General features: G+C 51.1%; 2 protein-coding genes across 19 annotated transcripts in view; one reads left to right on the forward strand and one right to left on the reverse strand.

The window, feature by feature from the left end:
* The first annotated feature begins 362 nt into the window (after window positions 1–362).
* NUDT16L1 (nudix hydrolase 16 like 1) lies at window positions 363–26,944 on the forward strand. 10 transcript variants are annotated; one of them, XR_010411827.1, is made up of 6 exons: window positions 363–516; window positions 593–923; window positions 1,580–1,802; window positions 2,643–2,804; window positions 6,052–6,114; window positions 13,354–16,892. XR_010411827.1 is itself a non-coding variant. In XM_045874878.3 (4 exons), exons 1-3 carry the CDS (start codon window positions 367–369, stop codon window positions 1,799–1,801), a joined length of 633 nt encoding a protein of 210 aa, XP_045730834.1. In that variant the 5' UTR covers window positions 363–366; the 3' UTR covers window position 1,802; window positions 2,643–2,921. The 10 variants fall into 10 exon arrangements, 3 of the variants coding, with proteins under 3 accessions (XP_045730834.1, XP_045730837.1, XP_045730838.1); XR_010411824.1 differs by lacking the exon at window positions 13,354–16,892 and adding an exon at window positions 8,972–10,965; XR_010411825.1 differs by lacking the exon at window positions 13,354–16,892 and adding an exon at window positions 9,364–10,965.
* The window catches only part of ANKS3 (ankyrin repeat and sterile alpha motif domain containing 3), a 30,452-nt gene continuing 6,549 nt past the window's right edge, over window positions 3,153–27,055 (reverse strand). For 2 of the 9 annotated variants that reach the window (XM_045874803.3, XM_064592483.1), the window contains 13 exons: window positions 26,545–26,626; window positions 16,900–17,035; window positions 12,358–12,516; window positions 10,256–10,393; window positions 9,668–9,777; window positions 9,201–9,377; window positions 6,032–6,156; window positions 5,429–5,570; window positions 4,851–5,023; window positions 4,410–4,495; window positions 3,856–3,939; window positions 3,556–3,647; window positions 3,153–3,482 (listed from right to left, as the gene is read on the reverse strand). In XM_045874803.3, the coding sequence (XP_045730759.1) occupies window positions 3,568–3,647; window positions 3,856–3,939; window positions 4,410–4,495; window positions 4,851–5,023; window positions 5,429–5,570; window positions 6,032–6,156; window positions 9,201–9,377; window positions 9,668–9,777; window positions 10,256–10,393; window positions 12,358–12,516; window positions 16,900–17,035; window positions 26,545–26,626 (1,492 nt within the window). In that variant the 3' untranslated portion in view covers window positions 3,153–3,482; window positions 3,556–3,567. Of the gene's footprint in view, window positions 3,483–3,555; window positions 3,648–3,855; window positions 3,940–4,409; window positions 4,496–4,583; window positions 4,719–4,850; window positions 5,024–5,428; window positions 5,571–6,031; window positions 6,157–9,200; window positions 9,378–9,667; window positions 9,778–10,255; window positions 10,394–12,357; window positions 12,517–16,899; window positions 17,036–23,706; window positions 23,833–26,544; window positions 26,627–27,055 lie in introns of those variants that run through there. The other 7 variants (XM_045874805.3, XM_054507463.2, XM_045874811.3 and 4 more) reach the window with 7 other exon arrangements.

The following is a 27,055-nucleotide window of genomic DNA, read 5'->3' on the forward strand; positions in this document are numbered from 1 at the left end:
CAGGGAGGCGTTGGGGGAAGGCATAGGACTCGTTGTGGGCAGTCGGAGCCCCAGCCCGGAAGCAGCGCCCGCCCGAGGCCCCGCTCGTCTCGAGAGAGCTCGGTGCGGGCGCCGTGCCTCCGGGGCGTCGTGGTTCTCGAGGGCCGTGGGCGGGGGCGCGCGCAGCCCCCTCCTTTTGCACACGCCCCTTCTGCGCCTCAACGACGCGACGGAGCGCCGCGAAGGGCTCGGCCCCGATGGGCGTCGGCAATTGGTGGAGGGGCGGGCCTAAGGGCGGCCCGCCTTCAGATTGGCCAGGCCCGACGGGGGCGGGCCCGCGCATGCACTTAAGCAGCGGTGCCCCGGCCGCGGCGGGGCAGTGTCAAGATGTCGGCGGCGGTGCCGGAGCTGAAGCAGATCAGCCGGGTGGAGGCTATGCGCCTGGGGCCGGGCTGGAGCCATTCGTGCCACGCCATGCTGTACGCCGCCAACCCCGGGCAGCTTTTCGGCCGCATCCCCATGCGCTTCTCGGTGCTGGTGAGGACGCGGGTGGGCGGGCGGGGGACGGGACGCCGCTCGCACCCCGCGCCCGTGACCCGGCCCTCCCTTGCAGATGCAGATGCGCTTCGACGGGCTGCTGGGTTTTCCCGGGGGCTTCGTGGACCGGCGCTTTTGGTCTCTGGAGGACGGTCTGAACCGGGTGCTGGGCCTGGGCCTAGGCTGCCTGCGCCTCACGGAGGCCGACTATCTGAGCTCGCACCTGACCGAGGGCCCGCACCGCGTCGTGGCGCACCTGTACGCACGGCAGCTGACGCTGGAGCAGCTGCACGCTGTGGAGATCAGCGCGGTGCATTCGCGCGACCACGGCCTGGAGGTGGGGCCGCCGCCCGGGCCCCGCCCCCCGCCCCGGGGTTTGGCTCTGGCTCCGTGGAAGGCACCGATGGGTAACACGTCCCCCTGAGGGTCCCCTGGCCGGGCTGGGTGGGGTGTCGCTGTCTCCAGCATCGGGGTGGGGAGAGGGAACTGGGGGCAGGTGTGGGAGCGAGGGGCCCGGGGCTGGGGTTCCCTCGGGGCTGTGTTCCATCTGCCTTGCTGCCTGCCATTGCCAATCCTGGGAGCGGGGAGTGGGATCGGTGGGAGGATGGGATGGGGTGGTGCCTTCTGGGGAGGTGGGAAGCTAGGGCTGGTTCATGGGCTGGATCTCACGGTTGGGGTGATGAAGGCTCTTAGGGTCTGTGGGTTTTATAGTCTGGAGGGGCGGGGAGTCATACTTGGGATATTTGGGATTCACCCGTGGAAGGGGGAGCATGGGGTATGAACTGGGGGCTTCGTGCCAGCGGATGGGAGCTGGGACTTGAGAGTGCAAAGGGTGGTCATGGGTGCATGGGGTCAGCTTTGAAACTTGCCTGGGGAGTAGAGGGGCTGCACTGCTCCAAGGGTATGGCTGGCTTCCGCCTCACCAGACCCAGCCCGGGTCTCGCATTACAGCCTTCGCAACCTGGCTGCCCTTCCCCTGGCCTAGCAGCTCACAGGCTCCTCCTGCTAGGGCTGCACCATTGGTGTGGGGGCCTGATCCCACTCCGGTCTCCTCTCTGTGCAGGTGCTGGGGCTTGTGCGCGTCCCACTTTATACCCAAAAGGACCGAGTTGGTGGCTTTCCCAACTTCCTGAGCAACGCCTTTACCAGCACCGCCAAGTACCAGCTGCTCTTCGCTCTCAAGGTGCTCAACATGATGCCCGAGGAGAAACTGGCTGAGGCTTTGGCCGCTGCCACTGAGAAGCAGAAGAAAGCGCTGGAGAAGCTCCTCCCGTCTTCCTCCTGAGGTTGAGTTTATGCGGCGTGTCTCTTGCCCTCCCCTGGTTCTGTGCCCTGAACTCCTAGGAGACGTATCTCCTCCTGTGTGTGTTCACAACTCCTCTCTGCTGCCCTGGGCAGCTACCGGGTGGTGGCCAGGTTACTGGGAGCCCACCCTGGTCAGTAGATGGCCTGGCTTTCCAGGCTCAGGACATTTTCTCCTACCTCAAGGCGCAAACTCCACATGAGACTCAGGTTGGTGGAGGTATCCCCCATTCATCCACGTGAGTAGGTAAACACACAGACCATCGAGAAGTCCCTTTATTCTTGTGGAGCATGCCTTGAGTCCTGTCACCAGCCAGCCCCAGGGCTGAGAGAAGAGCTGGCTCAGCTTAGAATGTTGTACTGTTACTTTTGGTGGTGGTTAGTCTTACTTAATTTTTCCTATGGTGTGTGAACTGGGAGTGAGGCTTCGAAGCCCCTTTACCCCATTGGGGCTTGGTCCCTAAGGTTAGGTGGGGCCATGAGGCCGAGCTGGAGTTGTTGAAAGAGAAAGGACAGGAAAGTCCATTCTCGGCTGCTCTGTGTGTTCTCTGGTCCCAGCCATAGGCCTGGGGCTGAGTGCACCCGGGGGGGTGGGGGGGGCTTCTCCCACTACCCAAGGACTTAAGGGCGGGAGCCAGGCGCAAGAGTGCTGGGGTCCATTCAGCGTGGAGCTGATACGGGCCTCCTGTCCCAGGGGGAGGTGGCGTCCGCCTCCCTGTGGTTGCTGTGGGACTGCCAGCTTCAGGCCTCTCTCGGCCCTACACCTGCTCCAGGGCTGAGCTCCCTGCTCTTTGCTTTGCGAGCCTCCCTTTCTGCATTCCCAGCACAGGCTGCAGGCAGCTCCAGGACATGGTATGGAAGCACGGGCCGAGTGTGCAGAATGACAACCGCCGAGCCACCACAGACGGGAAGGTCACCACTGGCCCTATGTCCGGAAGGACTTCTCAGTGAAGCTAACAAAGTTTCCACAGCACCTGCTTGGCCTGGTAAGGAAAGCTGTGCTCCGGCCCAGCCTGAGCGTCTCTTCCACCTTAGAGCCTCGATGAAGTGGCCAGTACGTGGGGGCATAGGCACTTCTTTCTGTAAATAAAATACCTGTACCTGTTCCTCTCTTCCTTCCTTGGGGCTTGGGGGTGTGCATCACTCTTCAGATTGCTTCTGTAGACTCGATGGGGCTCGGGGCAAAGGCAGCCCTCGATGCAGGGGATGGCAGAGCAGGAGGGGGTCAGGCGGTCTGCCCTGCTCTGCACACGGTGGTCTCGGCCTGCCTTGCCCGGCTTTGGTTTGTCAGCCAGCACTGCAGGTGGCGGGATCAGAATGGAGCCCCTCACCAGCAGAGCTTACATTTTATTTTCCAGCCAATGACATACGCTGCCCAAGTGCCCAGTCCTCTCCCGTGTGGCACCTGCGGTGTACGGGGACCCGCTCTCTCCCCGTGGCCCTGCCCGCTCTGGGCCTCACCCCCGGGCTTCTGGCCTAGAGGCCCTCGTCCTGCCTTGGTGTGGGCCTCCCTCCTCGCCCCAGCCCTATCCTGCTTGCTGCTTCGGGGGCCTGATCCTCCGGCCCGCTGCAGCCGCTCGCTGTCCGCGCTCCTGTCTTCCAGGCACACAGCTTCAGGGTGGATCAGTCACCCAACGTCGGATTCTGAGAAGGGAAAGGGAAGACTGAAGGGAGAGCTCACTGCTGCCCAGGGTGCCCTGCTCTCCCAGCCCGGGGCCTGGGCTGGCGGACACTCACCGTCCCTCCCAGCTAAGGCTCCCGCCAGTTCTCCTTCCCGTTCAGCACTTGCAGCTTCTCCAAGCTCTGGGTCACTGAGCATAGCACTCGCCCTGAGGACGGGAGCAGTTAGTTACTGCTTTGCAAGTGTGAGAAGGCCGGGGGTGGGGGGTGGTGCCTAGGACTGCGTGGCCATGGGGGATAGTAGGCTAGGGCAGGGCTGACCCAGGGGTCAGGGCTGACCAGGCGGGGCTCTCCCTGTTCACCCACTTTCGGCCCCTGCTGGGGGTGAGGCCACTGGCTGCCCTCCTGGAGACTCACCCATTTCCTGGACTCGATCCTCCAATACTCCTGACAGCTCAGGGAGGCTCAGGGCCTGCAGGGAGGCTGGCCAGCCGTTGGAGTCTGTGGACAGAGAACCAGGTGGGCCTGGGGCCTGTGTGGTCACCACAGGTCCTGCCCGCTTTGTCCTGAGCTGCTGCGACCAGGGGACCCACCCAGCTGTTGGTTCCTGCGTGACCTCCTTGTTATACCAAAATACGTTCTCCCACCTGTTTCTTTAAAGCCCTGTCAGGGTCCGGCCCCAGGAATGAAAGTGTGAGGGTCCCTGGCTTACAGGGAGGTCTTGCCCTGGGGTAGCCCCAGCTGTAGGCTGCAGAAGTCACTGCAGATCCTGGACAGCACAGTTGGCCAGGGCCCAAGGGCTTTTGCCTCCCATCATGGGGAGGAAATGGGGGTGACAGGGCACCCTCACTCTGGAGCCTGGGATGGTGTAGAGGAGGGATGGAGTGTCAGTATGATAAGTGCCAGAACAGGTGCTAACACGGGGCCCAGGGCAGCGTCTATGCAATCCTGAGCCAGTACACTGTTCTTACCAGCTGTGGGGAGGGCTGTGCCCAGGGGGGACCCTTGGATGGACACCTCCTGCTTCACTCTGGCTGACAGCTCGGCTTGACAGGCTCTGCCAGACACAAGGCCAAGTGCTGGTGAGGGAGAGGCCTGGCAAGAGTGCCTTCCCTGGCCCCCGCGGGGGCGGCAGACACCCGCACCTCCTTGAGTGGCAGGTGGGGCTCCGCCTTCATGGCAAGCTCTCAAGGCCCGAGACCCAGGCAGAGGACGAGCTGCATGTAGCGTGCAGATTCTCGGGGCCCTGTTTGCTGCCTGGGTCTGCTCTGCAGACAGAGCTGGAACAAAATGGAGGACGACAGTGAGTGACCCCAAGAGGCCCTACCAACAAGCCCTTGGTGGAAGAATCTGGAGGCATCGGTGATTCAGGGTCGGGCCTGGGCCTGGGGGCAGCTCAGATGCCCACTCACCGCAGCTGGTCCAGGATGAGAGCGGCATCCCGGGCGAGGGCCCAGGTCTCCTGCAGCTGGGCGTGCATGTCCTTCTGGGCGCCATCCTGCTCCAGGAGGCAGCTCTCCAGCACGGCGCGCAGCCCCTGCTCCTGCGACACCTGGCCTCGCATGGCCTCCACCTCCTCACAGCGCTGCCGTGCGAGACGCAGGAGCCCGCGTGCCTAAGTGAGCTGGGGGCGTGCAAGGCTGGCTGACCCCGACCCCGGCTCTCTCTGCCGTCCCCTGGGCTGGAGGATGGGGACGCCCATCTCCAGATGGAGCCGCCTCTGCCCAAGCGCGGTGGTGTCCGTGCTGGCTGCTGGTTCTCCGCCCTCCCCCTTTATCTTCTGGGTCCGCCCGCGCTCCTGCCCGTGCATCTCCCCTTGGGCACAGGAACAGTACCGCTTTCTGCCCTTGCTGTCCCATCGCCTGTCCCGGCTGCTTCCCCTGCTGACCCTGGGTACTTGTCCCCACTGCTCGCTCTCCTCTCTGCGTCCTTCGCTGCAGCCGTGTCTCCACGCCCCTCTCGCACGGCCCCTCCCCTGCTCCCCACCTACTTTGTGCAGCTGGATGGCAAGCTCCTGCATCTCGGCTTCGAGCCGGTCAGCATAGGCCAGCTCCAGGGCATCGCTGGGGGGACGGGCGCCACTGTGCCATCGAGCAATGGCCGAGGTCATCTTCCTCTTCGGCCCAAACAGCCTGCAGGGGTGAATTTGAGAGAAGTACACAGATGGGCGGGGTGTGCAGAGGTGCCACGGACCGTCCTTCCACCAAGATGGTCCCCTAGGCAAGGTCCCAGCTTGGAAGGGGGAGAGTGGCCCCCAGGATCCTGGGACAGATGACAGAAACAAAGGGTTCCAAGCAGTGACCCAGTTGGGGCTGGCCTCCCCTGCCTGGTTGCCTCCCCTGCCTGGTTGCTGCTGTTTTCACTCAACAGGGAGGCCAGGCCAGCTAGGGCCAGGCTGTGAATGGCCTCCCACCACCTTGGGAAGCTCTCAAGTAGACAGCCGGGCCAGCTTGGGGGGCTGGAGAGGCCAGCTGGCTGCAGGGAGCGAACGGACTTCCGGACAGGGCGGCTTGTTCCACCGCAGCCTTGGGACGTTGCAAGCTAAGCTGGCCCCTTCAGGCTCGGCGGAAACCAAGGGCCCCTCTGCACTCACGTGATGCCAATTTCCTTCAGGTCGCTCTCAGTGAGGGTCAGGAAGATGCGGAGGTCCACGTCCTGCTCCTCGAACACCTGCAGGTACTTGAGACACCCAATCTGTTCTAGCAGCGTGGCGAGGTCCTGGAGGGCAGACGAGCCAGAGTGGGTCAGAGGGTGGGTGGGGACCTACAGAGGCACTGCGGCAACGCAGGGCCCTTCCTGCCAGGCGTGCATTCCTCGGTGCCGCCAGTCCCCGAACCCCCCCAGTGGGACGGTGCTGCTGGCGCCAAGGGCTCCAGCCCCCTCCTCTCTGTGCCCTCAGGCAGAGTAGACGGTCCGGAGGGCCTCAGCCCGTCTGTCTCCACTTCAGCCTGGACGGTGTTAGTGCTTCTTGGAGGGCGGGTCCGGTAGCAACAAACTCGGAGTCTGTTTACCTGCGACCGCGTGACCGTCTTAATTTCTTTCACTTTGGAAGGACAGTTTTTGCTCGGATATAGCATTCTTGGTGGAGTTTTGTTTTCCTCCTCTCATTACTCTGACACGGTCATCAAATGTCCTCTAGGTCCCATGGTTTCTGATGGGAAATTGGCAGTTAATCTTAGGAGGTTTCCTTATGTGTAAAGGACTCACTTCTCTCTTGCTCCCTTCAAGCTTCGCCTTTTGTTTTTGGACAGTTTCATTACTTTAGGCCTAGCTGTGGACCCGAGTTTAACCTACTTAGGGTTCATACAGTTTCTTGGATCAAATGTAGGAAGGTTTGGCTATTTCTTAAACACTTTTTTGTGCTCTTCTCTACCACCTCTCCTTCTGGAACACCAGTTATCTGTATGCTGGCTGCTTAATGGGGTCTCACGGGTTTCAGTTCATTCTTCATTCTCTTCTCAGACGGGATAATCTCAATTGATCAACATCAAGTTTGTGGGGCCTTCCGCATGCTCCAGTCTGCTGTGGAGCCCTCTCGTGAAACATTCATTTCAGTCATTGTACTTTTCACCTACAGAATCTCTATTTGATTCGTTTTTATTTCTATCACTTTATTGATATTCTCTATCTAGATAGGTTTTCTTGAGCTCACTGGACATATTTGAAAAAGCTGATCTAGAGTCTTCGTCCAGTAAGTCCCACATGACCGTCCTCAGGCACTGCTTCTGTTGACTTTTTATGGCCTGTGAGCCATACTTCCTTGTTTCTTTGCACATCTTGTCTTTTTGTTGAAATTTGGACATTTCCAAGATTTTAAGTAATCTGTACACCCAACAGGGGGCTTGAACTTACAAGCCCAAGATCAAGAGTCACATGTTCCACCAAATGAGCCAGCCAGGCACCCCTCAAATTCGACATCTTAATGTGGTGGCTCTGGAGATTGAATTCTCCTCCATCTCCACAGCTTGTTGCTGCTGCTTGTTGTAGAGGTTATTCGTTTAGTGCCTTTTTGATAAAGTCTGTGTTCTTTCTCACATGTGGCCACAGAAGTCTCTCCTCGGCTAGCTTAGTGGTCAGCTAAGGACTGGACAGATTTCCGTAAACACCAGAGACCAGTCAGTCTCCCCCTCTTTGCTGCACAGCTCTGTAGGCTTGGCTCGGGCACATCTTCGACATTCAGCCAGGCAGATGACAGTCCTACCTCAGCCTTTACTTCCTCCTTGTTAGAACCTCAAGGCCATCAGATGTATTCTCACGTCTTTCCTGACCATCCACACAACACAGCCTTAAGCAAGTGTGTGGCTTCCCAGATTCCCAGGAATATGTCAGAGCTTTACAAACCTCCTATGGACATCGCATTCCCCAGTTTTTCCTTTTCAGCTTTTGTGGTTAATCTTATTTGCCCCAACTATTATCCAATACCTCAGGCAGCTGCAAAGTTAAAACATATAACTCTAATTATTTTCAACACACATTCTCCAAGCAGAGGGTTTTTGTTATACTGGGTAGACAAGCTCTCAGTCAAGTCAAATACAGTTTTGTAAGCATGGCCTCCTAGGGAGTCATCAGATGCATCCAATAATGCCAATTATTTGAGAATGAAGCATTGAAAGAGCCCCTGCACTGGCTGTCACAGATACCCTGGCACTGGAGCATGCAGATGAGACTAAAGCGAGTTAAAGTGCTACAAAGCTTGCAGTTTTGGGATTCAGCCACTTCTCTTGAATGAACATTTCCAGGTTGCTCCAAGCTTTTGCTTGATTCACAGAGTTTTGAAAAAAATTATTCTGACCACTTCTGCCAGTTTATTGCCTTTAATGGAGGAGCAAATTTTCAAAGGTTGTTACTCTGCCATTTGCCTTAACCTACTTTCTGAAACAGCCTAAGATCCCAGCACCACCACCACCCACTCTCCCATGAACATGTATTTAAGGAGTTGAAAGGTGTAGCTGTTCACTGAGCCTGGAAACATAGGCCCTGGAGAGAGCTCTCTGGAGGGGCCACAAGGAGAAGCCAGCAAAACTGCAGGCTTTTAGTGAATAGCAGAGCTGTGACTTTAATAAATGGCAAAAATGTACTTCTCTCTTTCATCTTTGTACTACTTATGCCCACAGAGGGCAGGAGAAGTCAATAAACAGTTGATCTGCTGTGCCGGACCCATCACCCCTAAGAAGCTGGTGAGCCGGGCGCCTGGGTGGCTCAGTTGGTTAAGCAACTGCCTTCGGCTCAGGTCATGGTCCCGGAGTCCCGGGATCAAGTCCCACATCAGGTTCCCTGCTCAGCAGGGAGTCTGCTTCTCCCTCTGACCCTCCTCCCTCTCATGCTCTCTGTCTCTCATTCTCTCTCTCGCAAATAAATAAAATCTTAAAAAAAAAAAAAAAAAGAAGCTGGTGAGCCAGAGCGACCCACAATGAGGAGGGCAGAGATGGCAAATTTCCTTAAGCGCCACTTTCTCTCTGCTTCATATGCATCTTGTCACGGACTTCTTCTGAAAGCAGCTCCCTAAGACTGGTCCTGTTTTTCTCCGCCCCAGGCTCAGGGAGGCTGAGTAAAGTATGGAAACCAAGGGGAGAGACAGATCCCGCCCATGGAAAGGGATGGAACAGAAACCCTACAACTGGCACTTGGAGCCCTTAGGACTCCTCAGCCTGACTAGCTTCCCCGATCATTTGGGGGAAAACCATCACCACACTTTGCTCTCCACGGTGCCTGGCCTCACGGAGCACGAGAGGTCTACCTGCCGGCTTCACAGATGGCCTTACCTGAGGTCCTGAATGGCGGGACCTCTCGGTCTGGGGCATCGATCCCGGGGAAGAGGCTGCCCCCGAAGGCCCGGTGCTGGGAGGCCACTGGCTCTCGCTGTTGCTGTAACGATTCTTGGTCTTCATATAACTTTTAGTTTGCTTGCGAACCGAACTTTTACAGGCATGATCCGAATCCTGTGGCAAGAAGCGTGCTTGAAGTTAACACTACGGGGCTCACAGCTAATGGAGCTGCATCCACTCTACCCTCTGTCCCAAAACCGTAGCTGGGAAACCGCCCCACCGGCCACATAGAGGCTTCCTTGGTGACTTGCACGGTGGTCGCTGCTCACAGAGGGCGGCCAAGGACACTGTGTGTCTGACACGCACGAAGTCCTTGTCACCAGACTTGCCCTCTCGGAGGAGGCAGCCCCCACAGCACCATGAAAGGGGAGGGAGGTGGGAGATCAAGAAAGGAGAAGCTTCACCTCGTTGCTCTCCAGAGAGGCCTCACTGCTGACTCCCGGGGCTCTTGTCAGGCCCTCGCTGCTGCTGCTGCACCTCCCGACCCCCAGGTTGGCGCCGAAGGCGTGCTCTTCTGACAACAGTCAAGACAAGGGCAGCTGACCACAGGTGTCCCTTGCAGGGCCTCCCCAGAGCCCCGCACCCACTGCATCCAACTCCTGAAACCGCTCACTGTTCTCTGCTGCCCGGCCCAAGCCCTCCTGCCCTAGCACATGGACAGGGGCTTTGCCCGTTTTGTTCACTGATAAATCCAAGCATTGATCTAGAACAGTGCCTGGCCCCGCAGACACTCTGTCAACAGCTCCCGAACAAATGGTACATGTAACAGAACAGACATTTCCCCGAGGCCTTGCCAGTCAAGGAGCTTCCCTGGTTAGGAACGACTCCCGCAGATCCTGCACCTCCCCCGTCTCCGAGCCACGTTCTTAGTCCTCACAAAAGCCAGACCCTGTGGTACCCTTCACCCCCTCGTTCTCCACTGGCTGGACCCGCCACAGTTCCGTGCGCCCGCTGGGTGGGTAGAGGGGTGACGCACGGGGCCCCACACGCACCCCGACTGCTGCCGCTGCTGCTCTCCACATCCCGCTCATTGATCGGGGAGGTGACGTCCCTGTAGCAGAGGTCCCTCCCTTCCAGCGGGTTCTCATCACTGCTGTTGAAGGTGACGTAGCCTGGCAGAGGCACCTGCTCTGTGGACAGAATGGGGGACATACACCCACGTGAGCACAAAAGGGACAGAGTTCCTCCTTCCAAATTCAACCACCCCAGAGGAATCCGGGCACGAGGGAAGGCCCAGGATTCAGGCAAGCAGAAAGAAAACTGTTCTCTAGCTGGCCGTTACCCCATCGGCTCCAACTGTGCGGTGTGCAGGTGAGGAAAGACTCCGAGGGGCGTGGGGACCAGTCTGTGTCCCACAGCAAGAGCATGCGGATGGGGACTGGCGCCCCTTCCATCACACCATGTGCCGCTTTGCCGAGTGGACAAAGCAGGAAACGGTCAGCTGTGTTCACAGGTTCCTGAGCCGAAGGAAAACCAGACCACTAAGTGGTCCTCGTAGCTGGGAACGAAATCTCACACACACCAGCCTTCGTGCTCCCTGTGACTTTTCAACACACACATCTGGGGGCGCTGCTCCTTGGGTCAGTCAGCCCCAGCTAAACAGATCTGGCTGAGCAGGGAGGCGGGAGGCCCCGGGCTAAAGATTAACAGCAGTAACACCAAGTTACATAACCTCTGAATGCATCTGCCTGCAAGAAAATGTTTTTTCATCATTGGCAAACAGAATATACGCACATATAGAGAATTTAAATATCACAAGGTGTAAGAGGAAAACCAAAATTATGAAATGGCACAACTAAGGGACAATGGGCATCATTCTTTGGTGAATGTTTCTCTGCCTATGTGGGTGCCTAAAAAGACTTCTGTATAAACGGGTTTGGGCCAGATTACTTTGGGAACTCGAACAAATTCCATTTTAAAAAACGTGTTGGGGGCGCCTGGGTGGCTCAGTTGGTTAAGCGACTGCCTTCGGCTCAGGTCATGATCCTGGAGTCCCTGGATCGAGTCCCGTATCGGGCTCCCTGCTCAGTGGGGAGTCTGCTTCTCCCTCTGACCCTCCCAACCCTACCCCCTCTCATGCTCTCTCTCTCTCAGTCTCTCTCTCTCAAATAAATAAAATCTTTAAAAAAACAAAAAACATGTGTTGTACAGCAACACAAGTTAATAACCACCCCCCACCCTGGGTAAGACCCGTCTTCCTGTGTGTGCCCCCACCATACCTCAGGTGGGACAGGCAGCATGGACTCCTCACAAGAGAACCACCCAGCCAAATGCCCCGGAGCATGCTGTTCTCACCCAGCAGCAGCCTGACCACGGCTGGGGGCAGCTTCCCCACTGGCCCAGTCAGCCCACCCCTCTGTGGCTGATGGGAGAAGGTGGGCCTGGAGCTCCCAATCCAGCACTAAAACTCCTTCCAAGGGTCATGGGAGGCAATGGAGTAACTTATATATTCTTGACCGAAGCATGGTCTCCGCTGACTGGGAAAGTCGGTTTCTAAGTCCAGGGGTACTGGCTCCCGAGATGGGCCCATCCACCCACCTTGCTAGACCAGCAGGACTGGCCTGGCCACCGATGGGTGACAGACATCAAAGATGTAACTCACACTTAAGACTGGGCACTCGGTCAGGCCAGAGCGAGAGTGTCAGCGTCCCCTGCTTTCACCATGAGGCGTTGACAGTGGGAGAGTAAACTCACTTCTAGCCCACAAAGTATATGATCCGACAATTCTCCAATCTAGCACTTTGAGAAAAGAGAGCAACAGCCTGCCCAGAGACACATCCACCTCCAGCTGGTGAAGTGGGCAGAGACCAGACTTCAACATTTTCTCTGCACTAGCTGACCTACCACATGATAAATGAAATCCCAGCTTTGCTGTATTTCCACTGCTGGAGAGAAAATTCTATTTGTAACATAACCCATGGAAAGGAAAATTAAAGGATGAATCCAGAAGCTAGCCAGTGATCAATGTCTTTCTATCCCTGTAATCAATTCTGAGTCTGTGAGCTGCAGCCTCCCCCCAGGGCCCACATTTCAGAAGGCCGAGAACTGTTGGGGATGCACAGCCGAAGAGCCAGCAGGATTTGGGGGCACTCACCACAGCAAGGCCGCTGCATCTTGCCTCCAAGTCCGATGGCTGTGATCCTGGCCAAGGCTCGAGGCCCCTCATGGATGCTGAGGCCCTTCTTCCGACAGGGCCTCTGTCTCTGGGGAACAGGGCAGGATTCATCTGAAGAGCTTAGATCTTCAAATTTGTCTATGGGTCAAACACCAGAATTAAGACATTTTGTTCAGTGATGGACTAATTTAGTAACCCTCATAGTACGTGGGAATTGGTTTTCTCACATTAAGGAGATAAAAAACTGTTTCCCAGGACATCACTAGAAATGATGGGCCAGTCCACTGCTCAGAGGGGCCACGGGGAGATCTGGGGGAGAAAGCAAGCTTGCTAAGCATGAGTCTCAACTGAAAAAGTTCGTGATGATGGGGGTCTTAATTCTTATTCCGCTCTTTGGGTTCCAGAATTTTTTATAGCAATTATATATATTTAAAACCAGAAATAAATTTTGTTCCAAGTTGAGATGGTAAGTAAGATCCGTCTCTTCATAGACATACACAGTATCAGTCACAGCTTCTATCAACTGTCTATTCTCCACCTGCACGTCTTGGGAAACAAGGGGCACGTGCCAGGTGTGTGCCGGGTCTGGGGAAACACTCCCCATGCCACCCGTCACAGTTTAAGAGCTTGACGCAATCACAGCCCTTATCGTCCTATAGCTTTTCACAGTTTTCCTTATTTCATCATACCTAGAAGGCAACATTCATGACCATATTTGTATAAGGCTCCCATCTGATAAGACCTCATTCTCGGGCTGATACAGTGGGGCTCAGATGCTGAGGGAGCCCCTCATCCCACTGCCCCCTTGAGAGCTGGTGTCCATCACCAATGATCCCGGGCCCGGGAAGGGAGCCAGGCTGTGGACTGGTGTGAATGGAGAGCTCAGGTCAGTGCCTGCCTGCAAATGAGGGCGTTACTGAGGCAGGTTCCAAACCAGTGACCCCGGGCCGGTCACCTTCTCTTTTCCCCACTCAGCTCGCTCCCATGCGGTCCAGGATCTATGCCACCAGGAGGAGACTGTGGTCCCGCCCAGGCAGAAGATGGAGGAGTCATAAAGAATAAAAGGACAAGGGAAGAGGGGTAACCGAGGCAAAGGCAGCTCTGTGAATCTGAACCTCCCCGCACATCCTCTCAAACCTGACAAGTCAGCAAAGGCAACAGAGCCACATGAATCCCACCCCTTCCCCAGAAGTGGGACAACAGAGAGCACCCCAACAGCCCTGTTCCTCGCTCCTATGGAGAGAAGCCACGTCCATTTCTCTTCTTGCAGAGAGACTTCTTGCTCATGCACACCTAGTCTCCACAGAGAGCGAGCAGGTCTAGAAGAAAGCCACACCGGAGAGAGACAAGGGGACAGAAGTGCCGTGTTCCCAGAAAAAGTCCATCCTGTGGCAGAAAAATCGTCCTGGCGGAGGAAAGCACAGCCCCAGAGAAGCAACTTAAAAATGCACATGGGACATGACGGAGCAGAACAGCCCCACTCCTGGCAGACACCTTGTGGAAACTGAGCAGTGAATAGGAAAGCAAGTGGGGGAACTCCAGGATCTGGCAAGACAAAAACATAGCAAGGACACACAGGGCCTGGCCTCACTACATACACCCCCCCTCCAAAAACAAAAACAACCAAAAAAGGACCATCTAGCAAGGACTCCCCTGGAGACATTGGGGAGGGAGTCCTGAAGCAGGATGCTCACACCAGCCAGGCCTCTGAGCCCAGAAGCTCCAGCCCTCTCCACACACAGCTACTCCAGGGAGGACACAGGAACCGGGGGCAAAACACCGCAGCGAGTAAAGACGCCCCTCCCTCCGAACCACCACCACCAAAGAGGTAGAAGAAAGCTAACACGACACTCTGCACGGATACATCCTTAAACAAGTGTGGAGAGTGGAGAAAGCATCCTGGTTCAGAAATTCAAAACTGAGAACAGAAAGACACAGGCACACACTTGCAACGGTGAGAAAGGAAAATGGAACTCAGGAAAGAGGTAGAAAACAAAGGTTAACAGGGCACCTGGCTGGCTCAGTCAGTGGAGTAGGCAACTCTTGACCTTGGGGTTGTGAGTCCAAGCCCCATGCTGCGCGCAGAGATGACTTAAAAACAGAATCTTTAAAAAAAAAAAAAAAAAAAAAAGGAAGGGGGACGCCTGGGTGGCTCAGTTGTTAAGCATCTGCCTTCGGCTCAGGTCATGATCTCAGGGGTCCTGGGATCGAGCCCTGCGTTGGGCTCCCTGCTCGGCCGGGAGCCTGCTTCTCCCTCTCCCACTCCCCCTGCTTGTGTTCCCTCTCTCGCTGTGTCTCTTTCTGTCAAATAAATAAATAAAATCTTAAAAAAAAAAAAAAGAATGCAAGTGATGACCTCTGAGAAGCTTGTAAACCGCTAAAACAAAACAAAACAAAATAAAGGTCAAATTTTTTAAAATGAAGACTCAGTCACGAGGTGCTCAAGGCAGAAGACATTTGAGTGGAAAAGCAGTACTGCGGGAAAGTGAGAAAACCACCAAAGACTGAACAAGAAAGGGGAGAGAGAGAGGATTGAGTCGGGAGGCAGGCGAGACTGAAACGATACAGGAAAATAACCACTGGAACTTCTTAGAAGGAGACAGAGAAACGGTTCTGCAGACCTCTGTGTGAGTTGAAGTTTGAAATCCTGCAGGAAAGGATTTCCTAGGAAAATGCAGTTTACCATACCTGGCCCCCATGAAACATGAGAAAGCATAAGCAGACCAGTTTCTATGGAAGAAACAGAAAAACGTACCACAAAGAAAGACCAAGTCCAGATGGTTTCACAGAATCCTGCCAAACCTTCAAAAATCACAGGGCATCCATGCTGTATAAATTGGTCCAGAGCACAAAAAAGGAAGGAAGACTCAAATTCTCTGAGATACACTGATGTCTACACCCGATAAAACAGAATCAAAGACCAGTATCATTTATAAATGAATAGCCATACAGAAACACTAAATAAAAAACTGGCAAACACAATCCAACATCACATTAAGAAAATACACCACATCGGATTTATACCAACAACATAAAGTTGGTTCATTATTAGGAAATTCACTAATATACTCTATTAGTAGATCTAAAGAGAAAATTAACAGTTTTCTTCGTAGATGCTGAAAAAGCCTTTGACAAAATTCTACACTTATTCCTGTAAAAAACAGTCAGGAATACAGAAAATGCCAGATACTTTCTTAACATGAGAGAAGACATGTACACCTTACCCTTAAAGCCAGCATCTCACCTAAGGTGGCATTTCCACTAAGGTTAGGATGAGGTGCATGCCCACTGTCCCCAACACATTCAACCCCTTACGAGAAGTATTACCCAGTGCAACTAAATGAAAGAAATCAGAGGTACACAAGTCAGAGAGAAGCAGTAAATCTATCTCTATGGGCAGCCTGTCTGGTAGCATACATGGAAAACCCTGGAAAATCAATAAATTCAAGCAATGAAAGAATTCAGTAGAGCAGCAGAATATAAAACTGGCAAGCAGAGGCGCCTGGGGGGCTCAGTCAGTTAAGTGTCTGCCTTCAGCTCAGGTCATGATCCCAGAGTCTTGGGATCGAGCCCCGCATCAGGCTCCCTGCTCCGCAGGAAGCCTGCTTCTCCCTCTCCCACTCCCCCTGCTTGTGCTCCTGCTCTCGCTCTCTCTCTGTCAAATAAATAAAATAAATAAAATAAAATAAAACTGGCAAGCAGACGCCAACAGCCTTCACACTCAGACAATAGGCAGAGGACGTGAAGGCAGTGAAACTCCATGCAACAAAGAAAGACACTTAGGAAGAAAAAAAAGTTATATGCACAATGTCTAGGAGGAAAAATTTTAAACTCTCCTGTAGACACAAAAGTACACCTGAACAAAAGACGTCCCTTGTTACAGAGGATGACTCAAAAGCATAAAGGGGTAGTTGGCTTACAAATCTGCCAGTCTCAATAACACGGTTTCCAAGCAGCTAGACAAGTTGATGTTCAAGTTTACACAGAAAAATACACGAGCAATACTAGGGAACACTGAACAGGGAAAGCTGCAGGGGGACTGGCCGACCAGACAGTCCAACGTACTACAAAAAGCCTCTGCAAGCTGTCAACAGTGTGGGTCTGGTGTGTGGACAGACAGACCCGGGGAACAGAATAGCAAGTCCAGAAACAGACCTGGGCACAGATGGAAATTCGGAATACATGACAAAGACAACCTCTCAGATCACTAGGTCAAAGATGGACTGTTAAATAGTTTAATGAAGCCAGGACAACGGGGAAGCCATCTGAGAACACCACACCTCACGCCACGCATGACAATAAAGTACAAAGGATCAAAGATGTAAACAAAAAATGAAACCATGTAAGTACCAGAAGAAAATGGGCGAATTCTTGTACAACCAGGAAACAGGGAAAGATCTTCTGTGACCCCAAATCTAAAAGCAATAAAAGACTGATGAATGGGAGCCACACCTCAGCGGGGCCGGTGGGAGCTGGCAGCAGGGCCCCAGCAGAGGACCCCAGCGGCACAGGAGCAGGTACCTGGGCTCCGGTAGAGGTTCTTGGGCAGAGAAGGCGAGTGAGCGTCTATCAACCCCACGATCTTCATGTGTCCATACTGCTTGGCCAGCATCCGCGCTGTGGCTCCACTGTGGTCTCTTGTATCCACTCTGACTCCCTGTGGAAGTTCATGGAAGTTCAGGAGCTGGGCACTTCCCCTGTAAGGCACTCTTGTTCCATCGCGTGGGCTCTAGACCCCAGCTAAGACGTGCACGGGTGTCTCACAGCGCCCCGGGCCCTCCGCAACCCCACATCTGCGCCAGAAAGGAGGGAGGGCCTGTAAGGGCCCTCATTGTAAGGGGGGCACTGGGGAGGGGCTCGGTGGCAGCCACCCAGCCACCAGGTGGCTGCAGCAGCTCTCGGGCCCCACGCCCCGCAGGCAGGTCCTTCTGGGATCGGCAGTCATGGGCTCCAGCTGGGGAAGGGCACACTGCAGGCCGCTGGGGCCACAGCCCAACCTTGACCCTTCCCACCTGGGCAGGCCCGCCTCATTTCTCTCCACCAGAGAAAACTGGAGACAACAGATGCACCCTTTAAAAATCATAACCACCACCAGAGTACCATCCTTCTGAAGATGAGTCTGGTCATTTTTACCCAAAGCCCTAAAATGTACCTATAGTCTTCTGCACAGTTAACTCCACTTCTGTGACTCTCTCCTAAGGAAATAACCCCAAGTAACAGAGAAAGCTTTCGTGACGCAGGTGTTCAGTAGAATGCATCTGCAATAACGAAAACCTGGAGACCTTGTGAATGCGGGCGGAGGCAGCCATGTTATTACCTTAAATGCTAGTGCTTACAAGAAATCGGTAGAACCAACTTTTTGAAAGGACCATGATACGTCTTTATGATATCCAAGGTATAAAGTGTCCTTATGAGGAAGAGAAGATGACACGGACACGTGGGGGAAATGGCATGAGAAGGAAGAAGCAGAGATTGGAGGGATGCATCTAGAAGCCAGAAACACCAGGAGCCAACGGGAGCTCGAAGCCAAATGCAAGCATTCCTCCCAAAGCCTCTGGAGGTACTGTGGCCCCGCTGATGACTTGGTTCTGGAATTCTGGTTGTCCAGAACTGTGAGAAAATAAATTTCTGTGTTTTAAGCCCACCAACTTTATGGTAAATTGTTAAAAGCAAGAAACTAATGCACCCATTTCTGCGTGAATGGTTATTCAAATTAAAGCGCATCGCTACTATCAAGTACTGGGTCAGGAAGAATGAGGCAGGTTTCTCTGTACTCATGTGAAAATAAGTTTGTGATATTTTGCTAACATTTAAAAACACTGCAGAAGTAGATGGATCCCATTTATGTAGCAGGATTCCATTCATGTAGAAATCTATTCACAGCTGTTAACACTCTGGGGGGAGGAGGCGATGTAAGAAAACTTAGAGGTTTTTGTTTTGTTTTTTTTTTTAGATTTTATTTATTTGAGACAGAGAGAATGAGAGACAGAGAGCATGAGAGGGGGGAGGGTCAGAGGGAGAAGCAGACTCCCCGCCGAGCAGGGAGCCCGATGCGGGACTCGATCCAGGGACTCCAGGATCATGACCTGAGCCGAAGGCAGTCGCTTAACCAACTGAGCCACCCAGGCGCCCGAAAACTCAGAGGTTTTTTAATGCTTATTTCTAAATTTTTGATTAGTTAGCCTCTAAATGTTATTGTTTGGCTTTGTTTAAGCCTGCAGGTTATACTACTTTCATACATGTTTTTAAATCATGAAAACAACATGCACTGTACAGGCCTCAGACACTGCAGGCTCAGCTCCAGACCCCCCACAATAAAGTATCGCAATAACACAGGCCAAAGGAAGTTTTGTGGTTTGCCAGTGCATATAAAAGTTATATTTACACTATACCATGGTCTATTAATCTGCCACAGCATTATGTCTAAGAAAACAATGTATATACCTTAAAGAAATAAAATACTTTATGGGGGCACCTGGCTGGCTCAGTCAGTAGAGCATGAACTCAGGGTCATGAGTTCAAGCCCCATGTTCAGAGTAGAGCTTACTTGAAAAAGATAAACTTTACTGCTAAAAAGTGCTACCATCTGACTTTTCAGCAAGTCATAATCACTGATCAAGATCACCATAACAAATATGACAATAGAGGCGCCTGGGTGGCTCAGTGGGTTAAGCTCGTGCCTTGGCTCAGGTCGCGATCCCCCTGGGATCGAGATGCATTGGGCTCTCTGCTAGGCAGGGAGTCTGCTTCTGCATCTCCCTTTCCCTCTGCCCTTCCCCCTGTTCATGTGCTCTCTCTGCCCTCTCTCCCAAATGAATAAATAAAATCTTAAAAAAAAAAAGACAATAATGAAAAAGTTTGAACTATTGCAAGAATTACCAGAATGTGACACAGAGACACAAAGTGAGTGAATGCTGTTGGAAAAATGGCACCCATAGACTTGCTTGATACAAGGTCTCCACAAACCTTCCATCTGTAAAAAACGCAGTATCTGTGAAATGCAATAAAGTGAAGCACAATAAAATGAGTGTGCCTGTACACATTCATAAGTTATAGGAATAATTTCCCTATAATATCACTACTATTGAGGATTTAAGAGAAGTTTTATATTTTAAAATATTTTTCAGAGTTTACTTGATACACTTTTACAAGTTCATGGAAAGGCACAAGGAAGTTATTAAATCATTAAGAAGCTCTTTAAAAAGGGGCACCTGGGTGGCTTAGTCGTTAAGCATCTGCCTTTGGCTCAGGTCATGATGCCAGGGTCCTAGGATCGAGCCCTGCATCGGGCTCCCTGCTCAGTGGAGGGACTGCTTCTCCCTCTCCCACTCCCCCTGATTGTGTTCCCTCTCCTGCTGTCTCGCTCTGTCAAATAAATAAAATCATTAAAAAGAAAGAAAACCTGTGACAGTCTTGGTTGAGCCTAGTATAGAAGGTGATTATCACACGTCCTCTGGTAGGAAAAAACTGCATCTTTACAAGCCCTTAACTGAGCTTTACTTTCTATAATCCCCCACTTCCAAGAGCTCTGGTTAGAAATCAGCTCTGAAACCTTCAGCCTTCAAAGATCCCTTCTAGAGGGGTCTGGAAGGGGAAAGTGAAGGCAATCAAAAGGCACAAACTTCTGGCTGTAAGATACAACACGACGACCGCAGCAAGCACGGCCATATGATAAAGACGGAAGCTGTTCGGAGAGTAAATCCGGAGTTCCAGCCACAAGGAAACAATCTCTCTCTGTGCCTGTATCTCCATGAGACAATGGACACTCACCAGACGGGGTGTGGTCATCACTTCACAACACGCCTAAGTGACAGCAGTGCGCTGCTTACCCTCAGCCTCTACAGGGAGGTCTGCATTTACAGCTCGGTAAAAACGGGCGGGGGCGGGGAAAAAAAAACCATCTTTACTGTATGGTTTTAACTATCATGTTTTTTTTTTAAAGATTTTTATTTATTTATTTGAGACAGAGAGAATGAGAGAGACATAGAGCACATGAGAGGGGGGAGGGTCAGAGGGAGAAGCAGGCTCCCTGCCAAGCAGGGAGCCCGACGCGGGACTCGATCCAGGGACTCCAGGATCATGACCTGAGCTGAAGGCAGTCGCTTAACCAACTGAGCCACCCAGGCGCCCCTAACTATCATGTTTTTAAGCCCAGAAGTCTTCAACCTCAGATTACAGTTAAAGGGGGAAAAAGCAGTAATACTATTCCTTAGTGAGTAAATGAGGAAGAAAATAGAACCAAGAACAAGGTCCCTGAGGTGAGGGAAGAAAATACTAGAATTTCTGTTTATTCATCCTTTACATTTTGGGGGGTTTTCTTCCTATTTTATAATGTACATAACATATTCCTAGAGATGTACATGATCAAAACTCATTCTGACAGGAAAGCATGATCAAAGCTTCGGAGACTGTGGCCCAAGAGGATAGCCAGCACACTTGTCACGTGGAGGCCAGGCCATCAGCTCAGCTCTCCCCTAAGAGGCCTAATCACGCCCAGATCATCCTACCCCACCAAGAGGAAGGGAATGGGGTGCAAGGGAGGCAGCTACAGCCCTCTCCTGCCCTTGCAGAGCACAGGGAGCCCAGCCTCCTATAGCCCCCCATCTCCAGAAATGGGGCCTGGCTCTGGAGGGCCAGCTTGGGAGACCGGTGGGCCCAGCCCTCTGGCTCCCTCAGGTCTAACCCTGACTGAGAGGAGGAAATCTGCAGGAAATGAGGAGCAGAGGAGAAGCCATGCAGGGTTAGCCACACGGATTCCCCAGTAATGAAAGGACGTGGCCCATTAGCCACATGCTCCCAGCCATGCCCGCCAGCCCCCCACCCCTGCCCCCCAACGCCAAAGCAATCATGGCGAACTGCCCAACATCTTCTACTCCTGATTAGTACTATGGGGAGATCTCATAGTTGATTTCCTGAATTTGATCACTGTATGTGATTATGAAGACAAAACTGTTTTCAGGAAATACATACTAAATAAAGTATTTAGGAAGAAAAAGGCATTACATTATGTCAGCAACTTGCTATCCAGTGGTCCCAAAAAGACAGTATGTATATAAAGAGAGACTAATAAAGAAAACGAGATGAAATGTTAATAATAATAGTTAATACTGGGCAATCTAGTGAAGATACACAAATTCTTTGTATTATTTTGACATTTCTTTAAGTCTGAAATCATTTCAGAATTTAAAAATTTTTTTTTCTTTTTTTTTTTTTTTAAGATTTTATTTATTTATCTGAGAGAGAATGGGAGACAGAAAGCATGAGAGGGGGAGGATCAGAGGGAGAAGCAGACTCCCCGCCGAGCAGGTAGCCCGATGCGGGACTCGATCCCAGGACTCCAGGATCATGACCTGAGCCGAAGGCAGTTGCTTAACCAACTGAGCCACCCAGGCGCCCTCAGAATTTTAAAATTTTAAAAATTTTCCAAAAGAAATCCAATATAATTTGTTTCCCCTAAATACAAGTTGCCCACAACACATAATCTCATTCCCAGCTGGGGAGTAAAGGTACCAAATGAGGGCATAATCTGCATGGTAGATAAAATCTCTGATTTTCCAGTATGTTTTCCAGTGTGAATATCTCTCATGACTTCTAGTTCTACCTAATTTAAAATGAAATTCTAGGGTGCCTGGGTGGCTCAGTCAGTTAAGTGTCTGCCTTCAGCTCAGGTCATGATCCCAGTGTTCCGGGATCAAGTCCCGCATTGGGCTCCCTGCTCAGCCAGGAGTCTGCTTCTCCCTCTCCCTCTCTTTCCTGCTCATTCTCTCTCTCAAATAAATAAATAAATCTTAAAAAAAAACTTCAAAAAATATATAAATAAATAAAATCAAATTCTAGGGGCGCCTGGCGGGGTTCAGTCGGTTAAGCATATGACTCTTGATTTCGGCTCAGGTCATGATCTCAGGGTCATGAGACTGAGCCCCGAGTCAAGCTCTGCCCTCAGCGAAATCTACTTGAGATTCTCCCTCTCCCTCTGCCCCTCGCACCCATGCTCTCTCTCTTAAAATAAATAAATCTTTAAAAAATTACATAGTAGGGCACCTGGGTGGCTCAGTTGGTTAAGTGACTGCCTTCAGCTCAGGTCATGATCCTGGAGTCCAGGGATCGAGTCCCGCATCGGGCTCCCTGCTCAGCAGGGAGTCTGCTTCTCCCTCTGACCCTCCCCCTCTCATGTGCTCTCTCTCTCATTCTCTCTCTCAAATAAATAAATAAAATCTTTAAAAAAAAAAAAATACATAGTAGGGCACGTGATGTCATGAGCACTGGGTGTTATATACAACTGATAAATTACTGAACACTACATATGAAACTAATGATGTACTATATGTTGGCTAATTGAATTTAAATAAAAAATTTTTAAATAAATACATAAAATAAAATTCTAAACTCAGAAGCAGAGGTTATGATTTTTACAGGTTTGAGCTCTTACCCATCTGTTCTTGACCCTATGTTAGGTCTTAAGGGTGCCTAGTCCATGTAAGTGGTCAATTAATTGTAAACACCACTGCACTCGGACCAGCCTAGTCCATGTAAGTGGAATTACTGCAAAGAATAATTATTTGCAGCAAAGAAGCCCAAATGGCTGACAAATATATGAAAAGATGCTCAGCCTCACCAGAAATCAGGAAAAGGTAAAAATCAATAGGAGACAGCTCATCTGATACCAGGTACCAAGTGTTACTGAGGGTGTGGAGAAGAGAGCTATAAAATACTATCAGAATGTCAATCAGGATGACTATGGAGGAAAGTTAATACTCTCCAGTCAAGATCCACCCTACCCTACACACCAAAAATTCTACTTTGAAGAATACATCCTGATTTCTTTAAAATCCATTCCCACATGCTCGAGAAGACAGGTAAAAAATGGGAACCACAGCCCTGTCAGGAATAGCAAAGTAGACACAAGTGAAATGTCCACTAAAAGACGAATGGATAAACGTAAAATACTCATACATTCAATACATAGAGAGCTGTCAAAACGAGTGAACTACGCCCGAATGCACCAGCACTCTGTTGAATGACGCATACAGTCTGACACGTATTTACATAAATCTTTAAAATATATCAAACAACCTGTGCCTTCCTTAAGGACACACAGTGCATGGCACAAGCATAAAACCAGGAGCAGGAAGCTGAAGATCAGCATCTGTTTAGGGGTCACTCTGGGGTCATGTGGGTTGTATTACTATCATCCTCCGTACTTTTCTGTATGTTGAAAGTACTTCAAATTTAAGATTCATAATTCTTGCTGCCATGGAAAGAGTGTAAGTTGGTACAATTTCCTCTTCAGGTGGCAAGTGGGCAACCCTATGTTAAGACTGTACTCACATTCCATGCAAAATTCTACCTTCGGTACTGAACCAGACAGACGTGGTCACACGCGTGTGCAGAGACGTATGTGCGGAGTCTCCACAGCACTCTGTGTGACAGCCAGAGGCTGGCAACGACTCACTTCCAACGACTCTGATTCATCCCTACAAGGAAATGCTGTGCCGCCATGAAGAAAAGAGAGAGAAGAGATTAACATACACTAATACAGAACAATCTCTGAGAGAGAGAGAGAAAGAGGGAGGGAGGGAGGGAGGGCAGGAGGAAGGAAGGAAGGAAGGAAGGAAGGAGGAAGGAAGGGAGGAGGAAGGAGGGAAGGAGGAAGGAAGGAAGGAAGGAAGGAAGGAAGGAAGGAAGGAAGGAGGGGAGGAAGGAAGGAAGGAGGGGAGGAAAGAGCTGAGGAGCAGCCGTGGGGAGAGACCAGGAGACAGAGGCAAAGGGGGCAGGCAGGCTCCTGTACCCCCTCAGTCTCATGTCTAGTTTTACCACGTAAGGGTACTGTTCCCCAATTTTTTTTTTTTAAGTCTATGAGCTGGCGCATTTATTTATTTATTTATTTATTGGGAGTATGAGCACAGGATGGGGGGGAGGGGAAAGGGAGAGAATCTCAGGCAGGCTCCACGCTCAGCGCAGAGCCTGAGCTCAACCTCACGACCCTGAGATAATGACCTGAGCAAACCAAGAGTCAGACACTTAACTGACTGAGCCACTCAGGTGCCCCCCAAATTCTTTTTTCAAAGAGATAGCATGTCAACATTTTATTATGCTAAAATATCCAATTGGAACCCCCCAAAAAGAGAAAAATCATAAAATAAATACAAATGGCCAATAAATGCATTTTTAAATGTTCAACTTCACTAGGAGGTATAAACCAAAACAGATGCCACTTTTCTCCCACCACATTGGCAAAAACGTAAGACAAGTAACTTTCAGGGCTTGGTGAGGACATGAAAAAGTGGGCACCTTCACATATAACTGGGGGGGGAGCGGGGAGGCAAAAGAGACAACCTTTCCAGTGGGAATCTGTTAAGACTTACTATTTCAACCCCACTGCACTTTTTAACAAGACAAATTCACTTATCGTGCAATTCACCCACTCACAGTGTATAACTCACTGGCATGCAACCATCACCATAACCAATTTCAGAACATTCTCCTCACCCTAAAAAGAAATCATGTACCCCTTAACCACCACCCTCTCCCCAGTACTTCCATCTCTCATCATCCCTTCCCATCCCACCCTCCCAACCCACCCTCTGCTGCCGGCCCTACGCCTCCATTAATCTGCTTTCTATCTCTACAGATTTGCTTACTCAGGATATTCCGTATAAAAAGAATCCTATAATATGTGGTCCTTTGTGTCTGGCTTCTACCACTGAGTATAATATTTTCAAGGTTCATCCATATTGTAGGTGTCAGAACTTCATTTCTTTTTATGGCTGAAAAATATTCCAGTGTGTGGAGAGACCACACTTAACTTATCCATCTATCAGCTGATGGATATGTGGGTTTCTTTCTTTTGGCTACTGCGAATAACACTGCTACAGACATTTGTGTGTAAGTTTTCGTGTGGACCGATTTTCAGTTCCCTTGGGTATATACCTAGGAGAATAGCTGGGTTATACAGTAGCTTTATGTTAACTGTTTGAGGAACTGCCTGACTGTTTTCCAGAGAGGATGCATCATTTTACACTCCCACCAGCAGTGTGTGAGGTTCCAATTTCTCCACATCTTCACTGACTCTTATTACTGTCTTTTTATATTACAGACATCCTAGCAGTTTTGATTTGCATTTCCCAGATGACTAATGATGTCAAGCATTGCTTATTGGCCATCTATAAATCATCTTTGGAGAAATGTCTTTTCAGATCCTTTGCCCATTTTTTGTCTTTATTAGGACCTATTAAGTGTCCCATGTGAACACCAGCAATCCCTCCTACAGAAATACGATACACCTGTATGCAGGCTGAAGCTGCCCATACAGAGCTAGTCCCTGGAGCAGTTTATAACTGTAAAATGTCAGAAACATAAATTTCAACAAATAAGGAACTGACTAAATTAATTATGGCTCGGATTATACATGGGATACCATAAGGAAAAAATGTCCATAGCATATTAACTGAATTTCTAAAAGCTGTAGAGTAAACACACAGTAGAATCCCACTCTGTTCAGGGGCGCCTGGGTGGCTCAGTCGTTAAGCGTCTGCCTTTGGCTCAGGTCGTGATCCCAGGGTCCTGGGATCGGGCCCCGCATCAGGCTCCCTGCTCAGCAGGGAGCCTGCTTCTCCCTCTCCCACTCCCCCTGCTTGTGTTCCTTCTCTCGCTGTGTCTCTCTCTGTCAAATAAATAAAATCTTTACCAAAAAAAAAAAAAAAAAAAAATCCCACTCTGTTCAAAATGAAGAGCAACTTGTGTGCACCTGTCTACAGACAGACCTTCCCAAGCAGAGAAGTCCTGGGCTGTCTCTATCAAACCAAGTGGGCATCTTGGGGAGGAACCGCGGGTGCTTCAGAAGGAAGATCTTAGCATTCTTACTCTATATGTTGTTTTTAAGTGATGGGATGACAAGTGTTATCTACTTTTTAAAATATATTTTCCATACTTCTCAAATAATAGCATTTTCAAAATTATTACAGGACTAGGTGTCTATTTTTACTCACCACTGTACCCCTGAGCGCCACTCAACACTTGGCATCAGTAGATACAATGAAAATGTGCTGAATAAATGAAGAGCAGCTATTTCTGTGCAGCAGAAAATTCTGTTACAGCCCATATTTCAGGGACAGGAGTCCTCACCTGCCGTGACTAAACTGTAAGCAAATAAACAGGGTTACTTACATGATTGAGAAAATACTGCACAATTATTTCATGGCCAGCAGCAGCTGCTTCCATCAAAGGAGTAAATCCATATACCGGCTCCCTGCAAGATAGAGGCCATGGCCAGACGATTAGCGGAGAGGAGCTGAGCCAGGCAGAAGCTTTCCTGCTGCAGACAAACCCAAGCCAGCTTGTCACCCATCCTGAGGCGTCCAGGTCTCCCTCTTGCCAGAACGAACAGAGTGACATGAAAAAAGTTCCTATCGACACATGAGCCTCATAAATTCTTCTGCTTCTACCACCAGCTCTAGTCTCTCTTCCTGAAGACAATCTGTCTCCCCATATTCACTCCCTCTAAGCTGCTTCCACCGTCTGACTCTTAAATCTCCGTTTTAATTACAGGCGAATAGCAACTGTTGCCTTTCACTGCGCACAGCCAGCCAGCATCTCCCGCCCACCCATCCAGACGATCTTTGAGCTCAGCGTCTTCCAGGAGCCCTCCCAAGAGCTCCGGGACTAATCATCTACCTTG

Source organism: Mirounga angustirostris, unplaced genomic scaffold (genome assembly GCF_029215605.1).
Source record: "Mirounga angustirostris isolate CCGP_5_RB_7025 unplaced genomic scaffold, mMirAng1.0.hap1 SCAF_5, whole genome shotgun sequence".
Taxonomy (NCBI): domain Eukaryota; kingdom Metazoa; phylum Chordata; class Mammalia; order Carnivora; family Phocidae; genus Mirounga; species Mirounga angustirostris.

What these genes read in the sequence shown, in the direction of transcription:
- NUDT16L1 (XM_045874878.3), top strand. Translation starts at nt 367, where the DNA reads ATGTCGGCGGCGGTGCCGGAGCTGAAGCAGATCAGCCGGGTGGAGGCT. An exon ending in CCATGCGCTTCTCGGTGCTG is followed by an intron (nt 517 to 592) that starts GTGAGGACGCGG and finishes CCTCCCTTGCAG; the next exon opens with ATGCAGATGCGCTTCGACGG. An exon ending in CGCGCGACCACGGCCTGGAG is followed by an intron (nt 854 to 1,579) that starts GTGGGGCCGCCG and finishes CTCTCTGTGCAG; the next exon opens with GTGCTGGGGCTTGTGCGCGT.